This window comes from Schistocerca serialis, chromosome 2 (genome assembly GCF_023864345.2).
Source record: "Schistocerca serialis cubense isolate TAMUIC-IGC-003099 chromosome 2, iqSchSeri2.2, whole genome shotgun sequence".
NCBI classification, from domain to species: Eukaryota; Metazoa; Arthropoda; class Insecta; order Orthoptera; family Acrididae; genus Schistocerca; species Schistocerca serialis.
In genome coordinates, this window is record NC_064639.1 from 551849586 (window position 1) to 551866775 (window position 17190).

Here is a 17190-nt window from a genome sequence, read left to right on the forward strand (position 1 = left end):
TTGTTTTGATAACTTTATTTAATCTCTTGTTACAGAAGTAAAATACATCTCTTGCCAAATGGTTAGGTTTTGCTCTTAATGGAAGCACTGAGTATCTCTTGGGATCCTTTTACTTCACACACGCATAATTATTTCTTTACAACTTGTATAACATCTTCATCATGCATAACATGATGCAAACCAACACGCTGTGGAGAATATTTTGTACTTGTCCCCTGCACAAAAAGAAATTACAGATTTTTCAGATGACCTAAGTTTTATGGCTCAGTCTCCAATAGATAACTTTTATTTTATGGTGAAGGATATACACATGAAATCTCCATACTTCAATGAAGTAAAATCTTCTTACAGATATCATCCTCTATACTTCCCAAAACTCTATGCTACATATCATAACATGGCACCAGAACATTCTTGGTGGAATATAGATAAGGCATTGAGTTGTTGATAGGCACACAAACAAGACTACAAATGTCACTGAGCTTTCAGATAAATCCTTGTACAGGGCTGAAGGAGGGTTCATCCAAAAGCTCAGCACCCTTCTCAGTCCTGTTTACATGCCTGTCGATAATTCAATGCCCCAACTATATGGTGAGCACATACTTTTATTCCTTCCATTATCATACTATTACACCTACAGCCCTTTGCCTGACAGTCTCTGTATGGGTGATTTTACTAAATGAGAATACACTGCAACTACGTCTGAGAGGATAAGGAGCAAAAAAGGCCATAAGTATATATAACCAGAAATGTGTTTCATTGAGGTGCACTTACTTGAAGCCACAGATAAAAGATTTTTGATAGTGTATGTTTACATTATTGAAAGCACATGTGGGAACATGCCAACGAGTGGGAATGTTCTGTCTTATCTCCACACTCAACAAGGCTGGGAGCTCAAACACCACCATGTAGTAAGCCATAATAGTAATGCCTGGCCAAACAAGTGGGCGTTATGAAGGTTGGCGATACAACTCCTCGCAAAGGTAACCTTATCTGTGAATAGGATGGATAACAAACTCCAGTAATGAGGTGCCTCTGCAACGAACCAGTGACAAAATCATCACCGCAGAGGCAAGTCTGTAGGTAATAACGCCTGCACGTGGTGTTAGTGATACGGATAATGGTTGTTGTCACGGGGAATGTTCCACATGGTTGTCTGACTTACCCCTTGCATGTGAGGTGTCTGCCTGGTGCTGATACCTGGATCACTGTCAAAAGTTATTTTATCTCCATCTTCAAGTGTGAGTACCTCCTCTGTAACATATTTCCAGCCGTATGTCCACATGACCGTTTTTGCTCCTTATCCTCTCAGGGTTTGTTTCCTGCTGTCTGTCTCCATTTAGAAAAATCAACCTATATACCGATGTACACTTAATATATGTTAATAACTGCAGTAAAATATTACCAGGTTTCAATCTCAATGTTTTGCAAACTTGCACAATATATGCAACTGTTTGTGACTGAAATTTTTTACTTAAAAGACAACAACTGTCTGACACTTTTCCTTTGAATTAAATTACAACACCCACTATATCAATATAAATCTACGAAAATTACTGAGGGAAAACATGGGCACCTAGTATGAACAACAGAATCTGAAAGTATAACACTCTTTGTGACAGTTAATTAGGCCTTCCATGTCAAACTACACAAAAAAAAAAAAAAAAAAAAAAAAAAAAAAAAAAAAAAAAAATCCAAATGATAATCAAGCTAAACTTTCTCTTTGTTGTTAATGATTACCAGGACGTAAAAAGCACAAATTATTTGTACAGCTACTTCCAGCTTTATACTATATTTGTGAAATAACAGTTACAGTTATCTAAAATATTCACATGACACTTATTTAATGCCATCATGGGCGGTTTTAACTATAAATTTTATAATGGATGGTATAGCGGTTATACACAAATTTAACTGGGCATCAACTGTGTGCATTATTGCCCCATTATTTCAAATAATTTTTTGTTGGAAAAATCAAATAATGGGAACTTCAAGTAGGAGTATCAAGAATGTAGGAAAAGACAGAGTGCTATTTACCACAAAGAACACATGTGAAGTTTCAGATAGGCACTATTAAGAGATACTTACATAAAGCTTTCGGCCACAGCCTCCATCAGCAAAAGAGAAACACACACCATTAATGCAGACACGCAAACACATCTCATGCACACATGACCACCGACTCCAGCACCTGTGGCCAAATTGCTGGAGATGCTAGACTTGGCTAGCCAAAATGCTTGAGATGCTGGACTATGCTCTCATGTATGCAAGAGGTAGTTTTGTTTTGCTTTGCTTTAGGGTGCAAACAACAACTGGGGTCATACATGCCCAAGTCAAAACTATAGAACACAACAGAGAGGAGTTAAAAATGACTATAAGTCAGTCCCAAGTGACATTAAGAGAAGACAGCTAAAAATAGGGGCGTGGAAAAGAGCTAATAAAGACACCATGCAGAAACGGAGCTCCGAAACTAAAAATTAAATGGCCTTTGCCATACTGCTTTAGCAGATAAAAAGTAAAATGCCGTCAACAGCCCTCACATCTTTTGCCAGAATGACCGATAACTAAGATGGCTAACCCAAGCGGGAATGTAAACGGTTAAAAAATGTACATTCCATCAGGAAGTGGTGAGCAGTTAAATCTTGGACGCAATGTGTACAGAGTGGTGGGGTAGCGCCACTTATCAAATGACGATGCCTAAAAAGGCAGTGCCCAATACGCAGCCTAGTTAAATTGACATCATCCTGGTGGGAGGGCCGAGAGGAGGTCATCCAAGCTGCTGGGAGAGGCTTAATAAACCGGATCTTATTCCTGTGAAGGGAGGACCATTGACAATGCCAAAGGGACACCACTTCTTGACAGACAGCAACACAGAGATCATCAGAGGGAATGTAGGAACTAGTGGGCTGAGGTACGAGGACTGCAGCCTTGGCAGCAGTGTCAGCAGCCTCGTTTCCTGGCAGACCGACATGACCAGGAACCCACATAAACATCACAGTGGCTCTACCAAGACTGAGCAAGTGACAGTTTTCCTGAACCCGCTGCACTAAGGGATGGGTGGTATTCAGCGCACATTGACTTTGAAAGGTGTTGGTGAGTCTGAGCAGAGGACACTCTGTGGCCTGATACAGGGCGAAGAGCTTGGCTCTAAATACTGAGCAGGGTGCCAGAAGCCGATACCGAAAAACACAGGTGCCAATGACTAAGGCACACCCGACCCCATGGTCAGTCAGAGAGCCATCAGTGTACACAAAAGTACTAATGCAAAGTTCCATGCGAAGGTTGTGAAACTGAAGGCGATAGAGCGAGGCTCGAGTAGTGACCTTAGGAAGCAAATGAAGGCAAAGGTTAACATGAGTCACTTCATGAACCCACCAGGAAAGTTGCAGGTAGCTTGAAGTTAAGCTGCCGTAGCAAGTGCTGAATGCGGACTCCAGGTGGTAACAGAGAAAAGGGATGTGCCCCATACTGGCAATTGAGGGAATCATCGATGGACGCATAGGATGAGTGGCCATGCATGGCAGACGAACGGCATGCATACCTGCTGTGGAGAAAGTCACAGCGGTAGGACAGTGGTAGTTCAGTAGCTTCAGCATACAGGCTCTCAACCAGGCTAGTGTAAAAGGCACCAGCTGCCAAAAGGATGCCACGATGGTGGATAGTGTTGAGACAGCGTAAGAGGGATGGACGTGCAGATGTACAAACAAAGCACCCATAGGCGAGTTTCGAACGGACAAGGGACCAGCACAAACGGAGTAGCTGGTTCGATCGGCACCCCAGGAAGTACCATTGAGGACATGTAGGACAACCATTGAGGACATGTAGGACACCGAGGAGCCGCATACAGCAAGATGCCAGGTAAGACACATGGCAGGACCAAGAGGGTTTCCTATCGAGCATGAGCCCCAGGAATTTCGTAGTTTCAACAAATGGAAGGGCAACAGGCCCAAGATGTAAAGATGATGGGAGAAACCTGCCAGACATTCATACAGATGGTTTTGTCAGTGGAAAAACAAAAGCCAATGTTGATACTCCACGAGTAACGACAATCAAGACATTGCTGAAGATGCCGCTCAGTGAGACAGGTCAGTGAAGAACTGCAATAGATGGCAAAATCGTCAACAAAAAGGGAGTTGGAAATGTCCAGCGGCAGACAGGCCATTATAGGGTTAAAGGCGATAGCAAAGAGGACGACACTCAGGACGGAACCCTGAGGCACATCATTTTCCTCAATAAAGGTGTCTGACAAGGCAGAACCCACATGCACCTTGAAAACTTGGTCTTTTAAAAATTCCTGAAGGAAACGGCAGATGGCCACGAAAGCCCCTCGTGTAAGACTACAGAGGAAATCAGTTCTCCAGCAGGTGTCGTAGGCCTTCTCCAAATCGAAAAACACAGCCACAATCTGGGATTTCCACAGAAAACCATTCAAGACATGGGTGGACAAAGTAACAAGACAGAAATCCACATTGTGCATTCATTAGTAAATTGTGCAACTCGAGCCACAATACCAGCCAGGCATGAATAATACATTCCATCACCTTGAAAATGCAGCTGGTGAGAGAGATGGGGCAGTAGTGTGGTAGTTAGAAGGAAGGTTTGTGTCCTTACCGGGCTTAGGTATGAGTATGACGGTGGCTTCACACCAAAGTCCAGGAAATGTGCTCTTTGCCCAGATGCGGTTGTACGTGTTAAGCAGAAAGTGCATGCATGCAAGAGAAAGGTGCTGCAACATCCGAATGGAGGAAGGTAGGGTGATAGTGGGAAGAGCTTGAAACTTCCTTAAAATGGTGGCCCCTGATGTTGGAGACAGCAATAGGGTCCACAATAACATTGTCTGCTACTGTCAGGCCAGAAATTGGCGAATGGATCCTGGTCCCAGAGAGCCATTGGAAGTTGGCCCACACGACAGAGGAACGGATGGGACTGTTAAAAGAACTAGTGAATGAAATCCAGCTAGCTTTTTTGCTTTCCCAAAGAAAGCAATGACACTTTCCATGCATCTGTTTATACGGAATGCAGATTGCCATCGTAGGTTGACGGTTTAAAACATGGAGAGCAGGCATGAATTGTGTCACAGCACACCTCAGTCCAAAAAGAGACTGGGACACGGTGTGGTAAACAGAAAGTGCAAGGAATGGAACATTCTGCAGCAGTAAGTATAACATTTGTGAGATATTCCACGTGGTCATCAGAACTGGGGAAATCTTGTGGTTTGAAGGTCACCAGGGAGGAGTAAAGCTGCCAGTCTGCCTTAGTAAGAAGCTGCCAGTCAGCCTTAGTAAGTTGCCATTTGGATGTGCATGCAGGTGGGGTAGGAGTCAGGAAACAGATAGCACAAGGGAAATGGTCGCTCGAGTAGTCACCAGAAAGAACAGACTACTCAAGACGATGGGCAAGGTGGGCAGTGCAGAAGAAGAGGTCCAAATGATAATAGGTGTGCAAGGAGTAGGAAAGGAAAATGGGTGCTCCAGTGTTAAGATGGGGAGGTAGCTGCCCAATAAGCTCAAGGAAGTCTGTCCTGGTAACATTGAATGACGGAGGGACATAAATGGTACAGACAGAAAAAATCAGGTGGGGAAGGAAAAGGCGAACTGCAATAGCTTGAAGATGGGTATTCAGGGAGATGGGTTGACTATGAATGTCATCGCATATGAGCAGCATGATGCCCCCGTGAGATAGGGTGCCGACCTCAGAGGGAAGGTCAAAACAAACTGGGAAGAAATGTGAAAGCTCAAAGCAGTCGTGAGGGTTCAATTTCATTTTCTGAAGGCAGAGTACAATGGGACACCGCAACGCTAAAAGCAGCCGTAAATCCTCTTTGTGGGACTGAAGGCCACAAACATTCCATTGGCGGAGAGGCATGATGAGGAAGAGGTGTAAGGGTGTCACCTCGGCGGCTGCCGCCAAGTGACAGCCTGTGAAGAGTTGCTATTACAGGGCACAGAAGCAGGAGGATCCTGCTCCATGGGTTCCACAGAAGCATCGGATTGCTTGTGCAGTTGGTCTGTGGAGTTCAATGCTGAAAAATGTTGGTGGTGAGCACCGGTGACACGGAGGCTGGCTGGGCTAAGGTATCACATTGCGACACCGTTGAAGAGGATCTTCGAGTTGTCAAAGGAGAAGACAGTTTGCCTATGGTGGACTTCTTCGAGTGTTTCCGGTTAGAGGTAGACTCAGGTGTTGGTTGTCTAGAGGGATATAGGAAGTCTTTATGGAAGTACTCTTTCTGTCCTTTCTGGCCTACTGGTTGTGTAGCTGGTGGCTCGCCCCTTGAGGCGAAAGTTTAATGGCTTGTTGCACAGCTGAATGAGGGGATGGCGATGCTACCTCGACACTGGGCGATTTCAGAACCTCACAGCTGAATTGGAGATCACATGTCTGTGTGGTCATGTCCTTTATGGAGTGAGGGGTAGCAAGAACAGAAATATAGGTGCCAGGGTTTGTGACTAGCCAATAACTTGCGAGTGACTGAGTACAGCACTTTTTCCTTTACCCAGATCTGTTGGACAGCCTGGTCATCAAGATACACGGGACAACCCTGAGAGGAGGTGGCACGGCCGCCATTGCAGTTGATACAGAGGGGAGAAGGAGGCAGACAAACGCCCTCATGCGCGTCCATACCACTGGTTACACATTTGGCTGGGTGTCGACAAGACATTCTAGTGTAGTGGAAACAATGACACTGGTAGCAGCACATTGGGTTCAGAATGTACGGCTGCACTGTGATAATTTCATAGCCTGCTTTGATCTTGAACAGAAGCACCACAGTATCAAAGGTGAGAAAAAGAGTGTGGGTGGGCACTAAGGAGTAATGTGCCTTTTTCATTACCCGGTGGATCGCAATGACACCCTGATCAGAGAGGTAAGATTGGATTTTGGCCTCAGCTAAACCGTTGAGCAGCCTAGTGTAAATAACACCACAGGAAGAATTCAAAATTCTATGGGCTCTGACATGAACAGGGTAGCAATGGAGAAGCGAGGTGGCAAGCAGTTGTTGTGCTTGAGAATCAGAAGTAGTCTCCACCAGCAAAGTGCCATTCCGTACTTGAGATTAGGTTTTCACATGATCAGCAATTGCATTAACACCTTCCTCAATAATAAATGGATTTACCTTGGCAAAGAACTGATCGTCTTCAGCATGTGAGACCACAAGGAACCATGGTGGAGCGGGAACAATCTTTGAATCGTTAGCCTCATTATGTTTATGTTTCGTAGATGTTGATTGTGAAGATGATTGACTCATTGCGAGAAAATCCCCCATGATTGCCAGCATCTCCGATGGCATGCTCCTTCCAACTGGGGGCCCCCCTTCAAAAGGGGGCACACCCACCTTAAGTGATTGTTCACATCTCATGTCATACCTCCCAAACACTTGACAGAGGGAGCAATCGACAATTTGGGAAGGTTTCAGCTCAGGCACTCACCCCTCCTTGGGCCTGGCCCGTACCAGGGGGTACGTACGAACCCTACCTGTCAACCCGGGGCTGGGAATTACGCATTACCCAGTCACCTGTTACACGTCAGACACATGGGCCGGCCTTCAGGAGCAGACAGGAAAGAAGAAGAAAAAGAGGAACCTCAAACGTTGAAGCGGAGGAATGAGAGGAGAAGGGGAACAAAGAAAGGAAAAGGGAACGAAAAACAATGAGACTCTGGTACCGCATGCCGTGGAATTTGAATCCGAGCCAGACGTCATGGACGTCGAAGACCCATAGAGGTCGCTGCACCATAAGTTGTGGCGGCGTGCACCTCCTGGCCCGCTTTTAGTGTGGGGCGCCACCAGTGGAACACGTGGTCCCAGCGGCCAATAGCGGGGTCCCCGAGAGCGTACTTAAGCGCCAGCCACTCGCACATCAAGTCAGTCTTATCTCGCTTACGTCGGTTTGCACCTCGCCTGTGCTAGACTGCTTTCTTCCTGGTTCGCGTACGAGTTTGTTTCCTTGTGACTATGTTGTTCGGTCTTGTCGTATTCGTTCTGTCCTATGTTCGTCGTGTCCATCCTTTTTCTTGCGTTGTTGTTCGTGGGCCTCTCCGCGGGTCCCGCCGCGCCTTTCGTCAGTGCTACCCCGCGACCGTCCTGGTCGCAGTTACAACACAGACTGTTCTTACATCATCGACAGACAATGCATAAAATCTCCAATAACATCCCAGACATGTTTGCCAAGGGAGGGGAAAAAGAATAGCAAGACGATACACATGCAGCACGGAAAGGAAAAAAATATTGCAAAGGCTGGGGCTCCGTGGCAGACAGGCATGAACCCACCAAAGAGTGACAAGCCCCCTGAGGGGCTTGGGGTGGGGTGCATGAGGTTTGCTTGCTGAGTTGTGTGCATTTCTGTTTTGGCGCTGTGGCCAAAAGTTTTATGTAAGGGTCTTTTAAATGTGCCTGTCTGCAACTTAACGTGACTTCCTTACAGTAAGTAGTAATCTGACTTTTCCTACATTGTCAATTACTGTTTGCCATTTCCATCGTACTTATGCATTCTTTGCAGTAATTGGTGGTTTGAGGGACCATGGTGGATTCTGAAAACTCACTGGAGAATTTTGACCAAGTTGTGACACCACTTAAGCTCTATAGTTTTTATGTTTATCCTCTTCAATATCTGATATTCTTAATCGCTGACAATTTGTTTATACCCTCAATTCGTCTGCAGTGACAGCATTTTGCCACAAGTGCTGTGCATAATACTCAAGAATGATAAAACCAGCATAAAACTGATTGCAACAATAGCATATATTATTTTTTAAGTGTTCTCAACAAACTCTCAGAACTCTCTGATAAACTAAATTCTAGTATACTCAATGCTTTGGCCTGAAAGTCACAAGAAGTTTATGTATTTTTCCTCCATCCCTTCCCTAGGTTCTGGTGCGGGACAGTGGCACTATGAATAAAGACATCCAGGTTTCACACTCGAGTAGGTCCTAGGATTTTTCAGTCACTTATAATTTCCTTTGCCTCAGGCAATGATTCATTAACATGAAAAAGTCAATTCGCAAAACAGTTCAGAACCCATATTGAACTGTAGGCAGCCATGTAAAAGGCTAAGCCAGTTCCAAGGTTGGAGAAAGGCAATAACGTACAATCTCCAATATGAACATGTCTAGTAAAGCACTGAGGTGTTTAAACCAATCTTTGGGTTGAGAAGAGATTTTATTTACTTAAATTTCTTTTACAGAAATCTACATATATTAACATCACATGAGCCAATTGCAGTTCCTCTTCATTTCAAATCTCCTACATTTATTTAGCATATTTTAGGTGGTGATGGTCTAGTAAATTACATCCCTAATAGTAACATTTTCTAGTTCTTGATTATAGTGTAGCAAATGTTCTTAATGGTTTGGGGCATTCAGTACTGACTGTTCCTCATCAATGAGGTCATAGACTTTTCTAGAAACTGAGGATAAGTAAAAGTATTAAAGAATCAGTTCAGTCATTAAGAGTTATATGCCCTTTTCAAAAGCAGGAATAAGTCTGTAACACAATTTAACTACTTGCTTTTGAAGTTATAAAGAAATATCGTGTTCTGTTTTATAGTAGCTTGTTTCGGATGATCTGAAGTACTTGTCATGTTGTCAAAAATGTTTTACACTAATAGTCTACTTTGAAGATCATGTAAAAAGCTGAGTTGTGTTTCAGTCCTTGCTCATTTAAGTGTAAAGTGGATTCATGTGAGAGTTTATATACTTACCCAAACAAGTGCATATTTGAATGCAGCAGCCAATGTACGATGAATAGCGTGGCAAACATGCTCAACAGTAACACCTTTTCTTAAAATAAGGCCATCATCAAAGTCTGGAGGTTCACCAGGCTTCTTAGTGTACACACGAATCAAAGACAGATACTCCCACAGTTTCTCCAATAGGTAATCCAGATTTAGCTTCATATTGCAACTGAAAAAATAATGTGTGATTTTTTTTTTTTCTGTCACAGTGCACAGTTTCAGACACTTTGTAATATACTACTGGCCATTAAAATTTCTACACCACGAAGATAACGTGCTACAGACATGAAATTTAACCGATAGGAAGAAGATGCTATGATATGCAAATGATTAGCTTTTCAGAGCACCTGGCACCAGTGGCGACACCTACAACGTGCTGACATGAGGAAAGTTTCCAACCGATTTCTCATACACAAACAGCAATTGACCGGCGTTGCCCGGTGAAACATCGTTGTGATGCACCGTGTAAGGAGGAGAAATGCATAACCGTCACATTGCCGACATTGATAAAGATTGGATTGTAGCCTATCGCGATTGCGGTTTATCGTATCGTGACATTGCTGCTCGCGTTGGTCGAGATCCAATGACTCTTAGCAGAATACGGAATCAGTGGGTTCAGGAGGGTAATACGGGATGCCGTGCTGGATCCCAACGGCCTCGTATCACTAGAAGTCAAGATGACAGACATCTCATCCGCATGGCTGTAATGGATCGTGCAGCCACGTCTCGATCCCTGAGTCAACAGATGGGGATGTTTGCAAGACAACAACCATCTGCACGAACAGTTCGACGACATTTGCAGCAACATGGACTATCAGCTTGGAAACCACGGCTGCATTTACCCTTGACGCTGCATCACAGACAGGAGCGCATGCGATGGTGTGCTCAACGACGAACCTGGGCGCATGAATGGAAAAATGTCATTTTTTCAGATGAATCCAGGTTCTGTTTACAGCATAATGATGCTCGCATGCATGTTTGGCGACATAGGGGAGAACGCACATTGGAAGCATATATTCGACATCGCCATACTGGTGTATCACCCGGCACGATGGTATGGGGTGCCATTGGTTACATGTCTCGGTCACCTCTTGTTCTCATTGACAGCCCTTTGAACAGTGGCCGTTACATTTCAAATGTGTTACGAACTGTGGCTCTACCCTTCATTCGATCCCCTCGAAATCCTACATTTCAGCAGGATAATGCACGACCGCATGTTGCAGGTCCTGTACAGGCCTTTCTGGATACAGAAAATGTTTGACTGCTGCCCTGGCTAGCACATTCTCCAGATCTCTCACCAATTGAAAACGTCTGGTCAATGGTGGCCGAGCAACTGGCTCGTCACAATACGCCAGTCACTACTCTTGATGAACTGTGGTATCGTGTTGAAGCTGCATGGGCAGCTGCACATGTACATGCCATCCAAGCTCTGTTTGACTCAATGTCCAGACAAGGCTGTTATTACGGCCAGAGGTGGTAGTTCTGGGTACTGATTTCTCAGGATCTATGCACCCAAATTGCGCGAAAATGTAATCACATGTCAGTTCTAGTATAATATATTTGTCCAATGAATACCCGTTTATCATCTGCATTTCTTCTTGTTATAGCAATTTTAATGGCCAGTAGTGTATTATTATCACTGTTACCTATAATGCTCTTATCTAACTTCTCTGGCAGGTTTTTACTTAATGTGACTTCTGTATAATCCTGCTCTCTGATGTAACAGCCATGTAAATGTTTTACTGATTACTTATGATAATTTATATCACTGTAATTAATCTATGGATGTAATGTCTAAACTATGTGCTGTAAAAGAATGAAGATGTTAAATTTCACTGGTTCACGCACAGGGAAAGTAGGTGTGTAATCGTGTAAAACTTGGTGGGGGTGGGGGGTGGGGAAAGACCTACCACCCGCTGCTACAGAACTAGATAGGTGGGGATTGAAAAGGTGGATCTGGCAAACAAACTGCAAGGCTCCTTTATGGCATGAGTTAGTTTGCGGCTAGCAAGCAAAGAGCACACATCTTTTGAACTGAAAGAGGTGAGAAAAACTGCAAGACTATATAACGTAGCCTCAGATGCGGTAGTAACATGGCATATTATTCATTGCGTACTTTGGTTAGCTCTGTACTAAGAAAATCTGAAACTAAGAAGAGAATTTTCAGAACTTGTTACACTGGAGGAGTCATGTATACTTTTGCCACCTTTTTTGAATAGCACAGGAGATCAACATTGACACCACCTTCATCTCATTATCAGATGTGTACTGTATAATGGCATGAACCAGTTATATGATTTCGTTTCCAATAATGAGTTTGAGTCTGGTAAATTTTATGCTGAGTCACTGTTTTTTATGCTTAGTCATTCAACTAGACAGTATCCTATCCCAAGTGCTGCGATGAATCAGTGTATCCTATTTTACTAAACTGAAAAACAATTGTCTTCCTTAACAAAAGTTACAAAACTCTGAAGTTGTAAGATAAATAATTATTCAGTGAGCATAAGTTTTGAAATATTCCACACTGTTTTCATAAAGTGACAGTTAAAGTATTCGGTTCAAATATTTTGCTTATTCAAATAATGGTAAGCCTATTTATAACTTCATGTGTTACGTAGTTAACAGCGTTTCCCAAATTGTGGTGTGACTAAAGTGTTCAGTCACAATTTGAATCTATGGATAGATTAGTTTCTGCATCCCCATGATGACAGTTGAACCAGATTTAAATGTCGTATAACAATAACAGCAATCAAGAATACGCAACTCCCATTTATCTTGTTACTGCTTCCTTTGAATTGAAATTTTTAAGGAGAAAAAAATTAGTAAAATATCTTTCCATTTGGCAAATTCACAGTCAAAGAAGTATCCTTTTACAGGAATTACATTATCAGCATATTACTAATTTGATAGTAGCTGTAGTCTCAAAGTAATGTGAATATGATTTCAATCAATGTAGTGGTTGAGTTACTGTGATCCCATGGTACAGTCTACAACAACTCTCATGGCACATTTCTGCATGTATCCCTAGGTTCATATACGTAAATGCTGAAAAGGACCAGGCACTTCCTTTAAGTATTGAAGAGGCAAGAAATTCAGTCACAAGTCTTTAGTGAACTTCAAGTTGTGAACCAGTTGTGACTAATAGTATCAAATTTGAATTTAATTTACTTTATTGGCTGCCTCTTTGCTGTATACATGTTTGCTCTCATGTAACAACAAAAAAGATGCAAGTTGCTCTCCGCTTTAATCACATACAAATAATTGTCCTGGTAGTGAAACAAGAAGAAATACAGTTGAGTAACTTGTAAGGAATGGATCCATTGTGAGTGATGGTGAAATAATTAACATTGTTACTTCAGAACTCGAGTGTCACCCATCCCATGAGAATGGACTTCTGGAACTGCAGCCTTCTACTGGAAAAAAAGGAGCATGATGACAACCTATTGAAAGATAGGTACATGACGACATAAAGTGTGCAAGAACAACATGGATGTGATAATTGAAACTGTAAAGCATGAACAAGTCTGAAAGGGGGGGGGGGGGGGGGGGTGTTCATTCAGCAGTGGATCTTCAAGGTCAATGTGTCTTTGATGGATAAATATGACAATAAAAATATGGCAGGAGGCTTTGCCAGTACTTTGCTTCTAAAGACACAGAAATATGCATTGTTATGTCTTCAGTTCCACACTAGTCACTTTCTCTTTTCTTCATATGAAAAAGACACATTTCCTCACTTTTCTCCTCTGTATATTTCTCTATAGAAGCTAGCCATTCTCTGCCTCTCCAGCAACATTTTTCATTGGTTGGCTTTCTCTTCCTTCCATTCTCACAATTTTTTTTATTCTCTTACTTTTTCCCTTAGTTTCTCTACTCTCTGATTAGTGCTGGTTTCTTCATCCAATACTTTTTTGCTGAGTTACTATACTCTAAGTCAGTGGTTGTTTATTTCAGCTGCCAAGAAAGCACCTGTTCCACTTTGTCTAGAAAGCTGACTGAAAGAAGAATTAGCTACCCAGTAAGTTTGAGAGGGAAGAGACAATAAATGAAATGACTACACTCTTTGCGGGCTTACCAATACAAGGAATCAATATGTCATATCACCAAAGGATAAGGATTACTGCTAAAATAAACAGCAGTTGTGTTGATGAAAGGTAAGCTTGCAGCTATCATGATAAGTATAATTACTTTCAGATATTTAATGATTTACAAAATTTGTGTTCTTTCACATGAATATTTGGAAATCATGCAGTTGTGTAATGAAGGACAATTAAACTGAGGAGACTATGGACAATGCGAAACTGAACTTTGTAGCTCTTATCAGACACTGGCTTGCCCAATATCACAAACATACAGTTAACTGGCAGTCAAGGAATTTATGAACACCAAGACCAATAATGCAATAAAGTAGAACAACTAAAAGCCCTTACCTCACGACAACACTATTCGGTTGTCTAGCAATTCGGTCTACTTCTTCTATTGATATCTGATCTATTTTATTATAAACATAAAGGCATGGCATGTAGACTCTGTTAGCACTTATAACATCAATCAGTTCATCTGGTGTACAGTCTTCCCTAAACAGAACCTGAAAAAAAAATTATACAAGAGAGGTATTACGTTACACTACTAATTCCATTTATTTCGACATTTAAATAAGGAACTAATAAATTTTAATTCAGTGGAGGGAATGGGCTACCATATTTAAATCAAATTTGATAATGTGAAACCTTTTAAAAAAGCTAAAATGCATTCTTGATAATTTTATTCCTTCTGCATGGCAAGATCTTTGAAATTCTTAAATTAGAGGCTGTGTGGTTAAAATGCACAAGTAAATAATACATTTATCATTAATGAATAGTTACAAAAAGTGTCACTTAATACTTAAGTGCTACCAATAGGATTTCACAATTAACTTCAAGAAAGATGGGCAATGCCAAAGTAACCAATTCAGAAATTGCTTAAAAAGGTAAGAGACAACATTCAAAGAGATCGCAAAACTTATGAAGAAGAAAAATATTTTAAATAAGTGGACAATTATAGAATCTAAATCACTATTAACTCACTCCTGTGAGGCTAATATCCCTTAGTCCATTTACTAAAAGAACTGCAAAATTATGCTTGCACTGAATGTTAGCTCTTCAAGGAATGTTTACGATGGATTGCCAAATTTGGTTGCATTGAAAGTTTGAATATTTTGTAAGTAATCATCTTAGAAAATGTACAGTTCCCATAAAAAAGCGCAGTTTAACTATTGTAATCAGCCTCTTCTTGTAAATATTCACTGATTTTGTCAACAAGCCATACTTCGAATGCCAATAAACGAAAAAAAAAATTATGTTCTCAAGACAGAATTACCTTCAAAAAACCTTTCATCCTCTACATTTACTGATCTATGGAGGCCTAGAACATATTAATGAACAAGGAGTAAAATGGTAATTAATACATTACAAATGTTGATGCAAACAACTGACACATACTCCACACAAAGTGATGTATGTGGAATTAATATATCACTAGAGACACCTCTACAGAAACTATGGTTGAGCTTCATCCTGCATAATCAAAGATCAACAAGAAAATAAGTTAAATCTATGATAAAACAGTTCTTTGGATTAATACACAAATGACAAATTAAAATTGGACAAGTCTTCATAATAGCTATGTTCAGGAAGCATAAAGCAAAATTATACTAAAGCAGTCCAGTTAATGTCTAGAATACAGCTAAAACAACAAAGCAAGAGAAATATGACAAAACATGTAAAGCTTGCCTATCTCGCATCAGCATAACTGTTATGCAGCTAATTATGATTTATAAAGCTACTGTCTACTTATCAAGTGATGGGAACAACACTAACAAGTTATGTATTACAAATTAGTCACATAGCATGCAAAACGACAGAAAACTGTATACTCTGCTTTAATTTATCATTAGTTACTGAATAACTGAAGATAAAGAATATCTGACTGGAATGTCTAAAATCATGTTTCACGTGTTTATTAATAACAGACAAAACTAAGATTAAAAAAAAGAGTGCAATTTTTAAATAGAAAATACACTAAATGTTTTGAATAAGTAAAAGTATCCAAAATAAGAAAAAGTTTCATATTGATAAGGATAACGTAATTACCAAATACTGAATATTAGCACAATGGTCCAATAAACAAAAATAGGAAATAGAATTTGTTCTCAAAATATTCATCTAAAGAATACAGCAGTGAAGCCAGCTTCATCCTGACCCACAACTTCTTCACTTTTCAAGACCAGACATACCAACAATTAAAGGGAACAGCCATGGGTACCAGGATGGCCTCTTCGTACGCCAACCTATTCATGGGTCGCTTAGAGGAAGCCTTCTTGGTTACCCGGGCCTGCTAACCCAAAGTTTGGTACAGATTTATTGATGACATCTTCATGATCTGGACTCGCAGTGAAGAATAACTCCAGAATTTCCTCTCCAACCACAACTCCTTTGGTTCCATCAGGTTCACCTGGTCCTACTCCAAATCCCATGCCACTTTCCTTGATGTTGACCTCCACCTGTCCAATGGCCAGCTTCACACGTCCGTCCACATCAAACCCACCAACAAGCAACAGTACCTCCATTATGACAGCTGCCACCCATTCCACATCAAACGGTCCCTTCCCTACACCCTAGGTCTTCGTGGCAAACGAATCTGCTCCAGTCCAGAATCCCTGAACCATTACACCAACAACCTGAAAACAGCTTTCGCATCCCGCAACTACCCTCCCGACCTGGTACAGAAGCAAATAACCAGAGCCACTTCCTCATCCTCTCAAACCCAGAACCTCCCACAGAAGAACCACAAAAGTGCCCCACTTGTGACAGGATACTTTCTGGGACTGGATCAGACTCTGAATGTGGCTCTCCAGCAGGGATACGACTTCCTCAAATCCTGCCCTGAAATGAGATCCATCCTTCATGAAATCCTCCCCACTCCACCAAGAGTGTCTTTCCGCCGTCCACCTAACCTTCGGAACCTCTTAGTTCATCCCTACGAAATCTCCAAACCACCTTCCCTACCGTCTGGCTCCTACCCTTGTAACCGCCCCTGGTGTAAAACCTGTCCCATGCACCCTCCCACCACCACCTACTCCAGTCCTGTAACCCGGAAGGTGTACACGATCAAAGGCAGAGCCACGTGTGAAAGCACCCACGTGATCTATCAACTGACCTGCCTACACTGTGACGCATTCTATGTGGGAATGACCAGCAACAAACTGTCCATTCGCATGAATGGACACAGGCAGACAGTGTTTGTTGGTAATGAGGATCCCCCTGTGGCTAAACATGCCTTGGTGCACGGCCAGCACATCTTGGCACAGTGTTACACCGTCCGGGTTATCTGGATACTTCCCACTAACACCAACCTATCCGAACTCCGGAGATGGGAACTTGCTCTTCAATATATCCTCTCTTCCCGTTATCCACCAGGCCTCGAT

At 42.0% G+C, this 17190-nt stretch overlaps 1 protein-coding gene across 2 annotated transcripts in view; it reads right to left on the bottom strand.

The window, feature by feature from the left end:
• The window catches only part of LOC126457553 (developmentally-regulated GTP-binding protein 2), a 124752-nt gene continuing 107562 nt past the window's right edge, over positions 1-17190 (bottom strand). For both annotated transcript variants that reach the window (XM_050093963.1, XM_050093964.1), the window contains exons 6-8: positions 14156-14313; positions 9696-9897; positions 1-215 (exon numbers count right to left, since the gene is read on the bottom strand). In XM_050093963.1, the coding sequence (XP_049949920.1) occupies positions 129-215; positions 9696-9897; positions 14156-14313 (447 nt within the window). In that variant the 3' untranslated portion in view covers positions 1-128. The remainder of the gene's footprint in view (positions 216-9695; positions 9898-14155; positions 14314-17190) is intronic.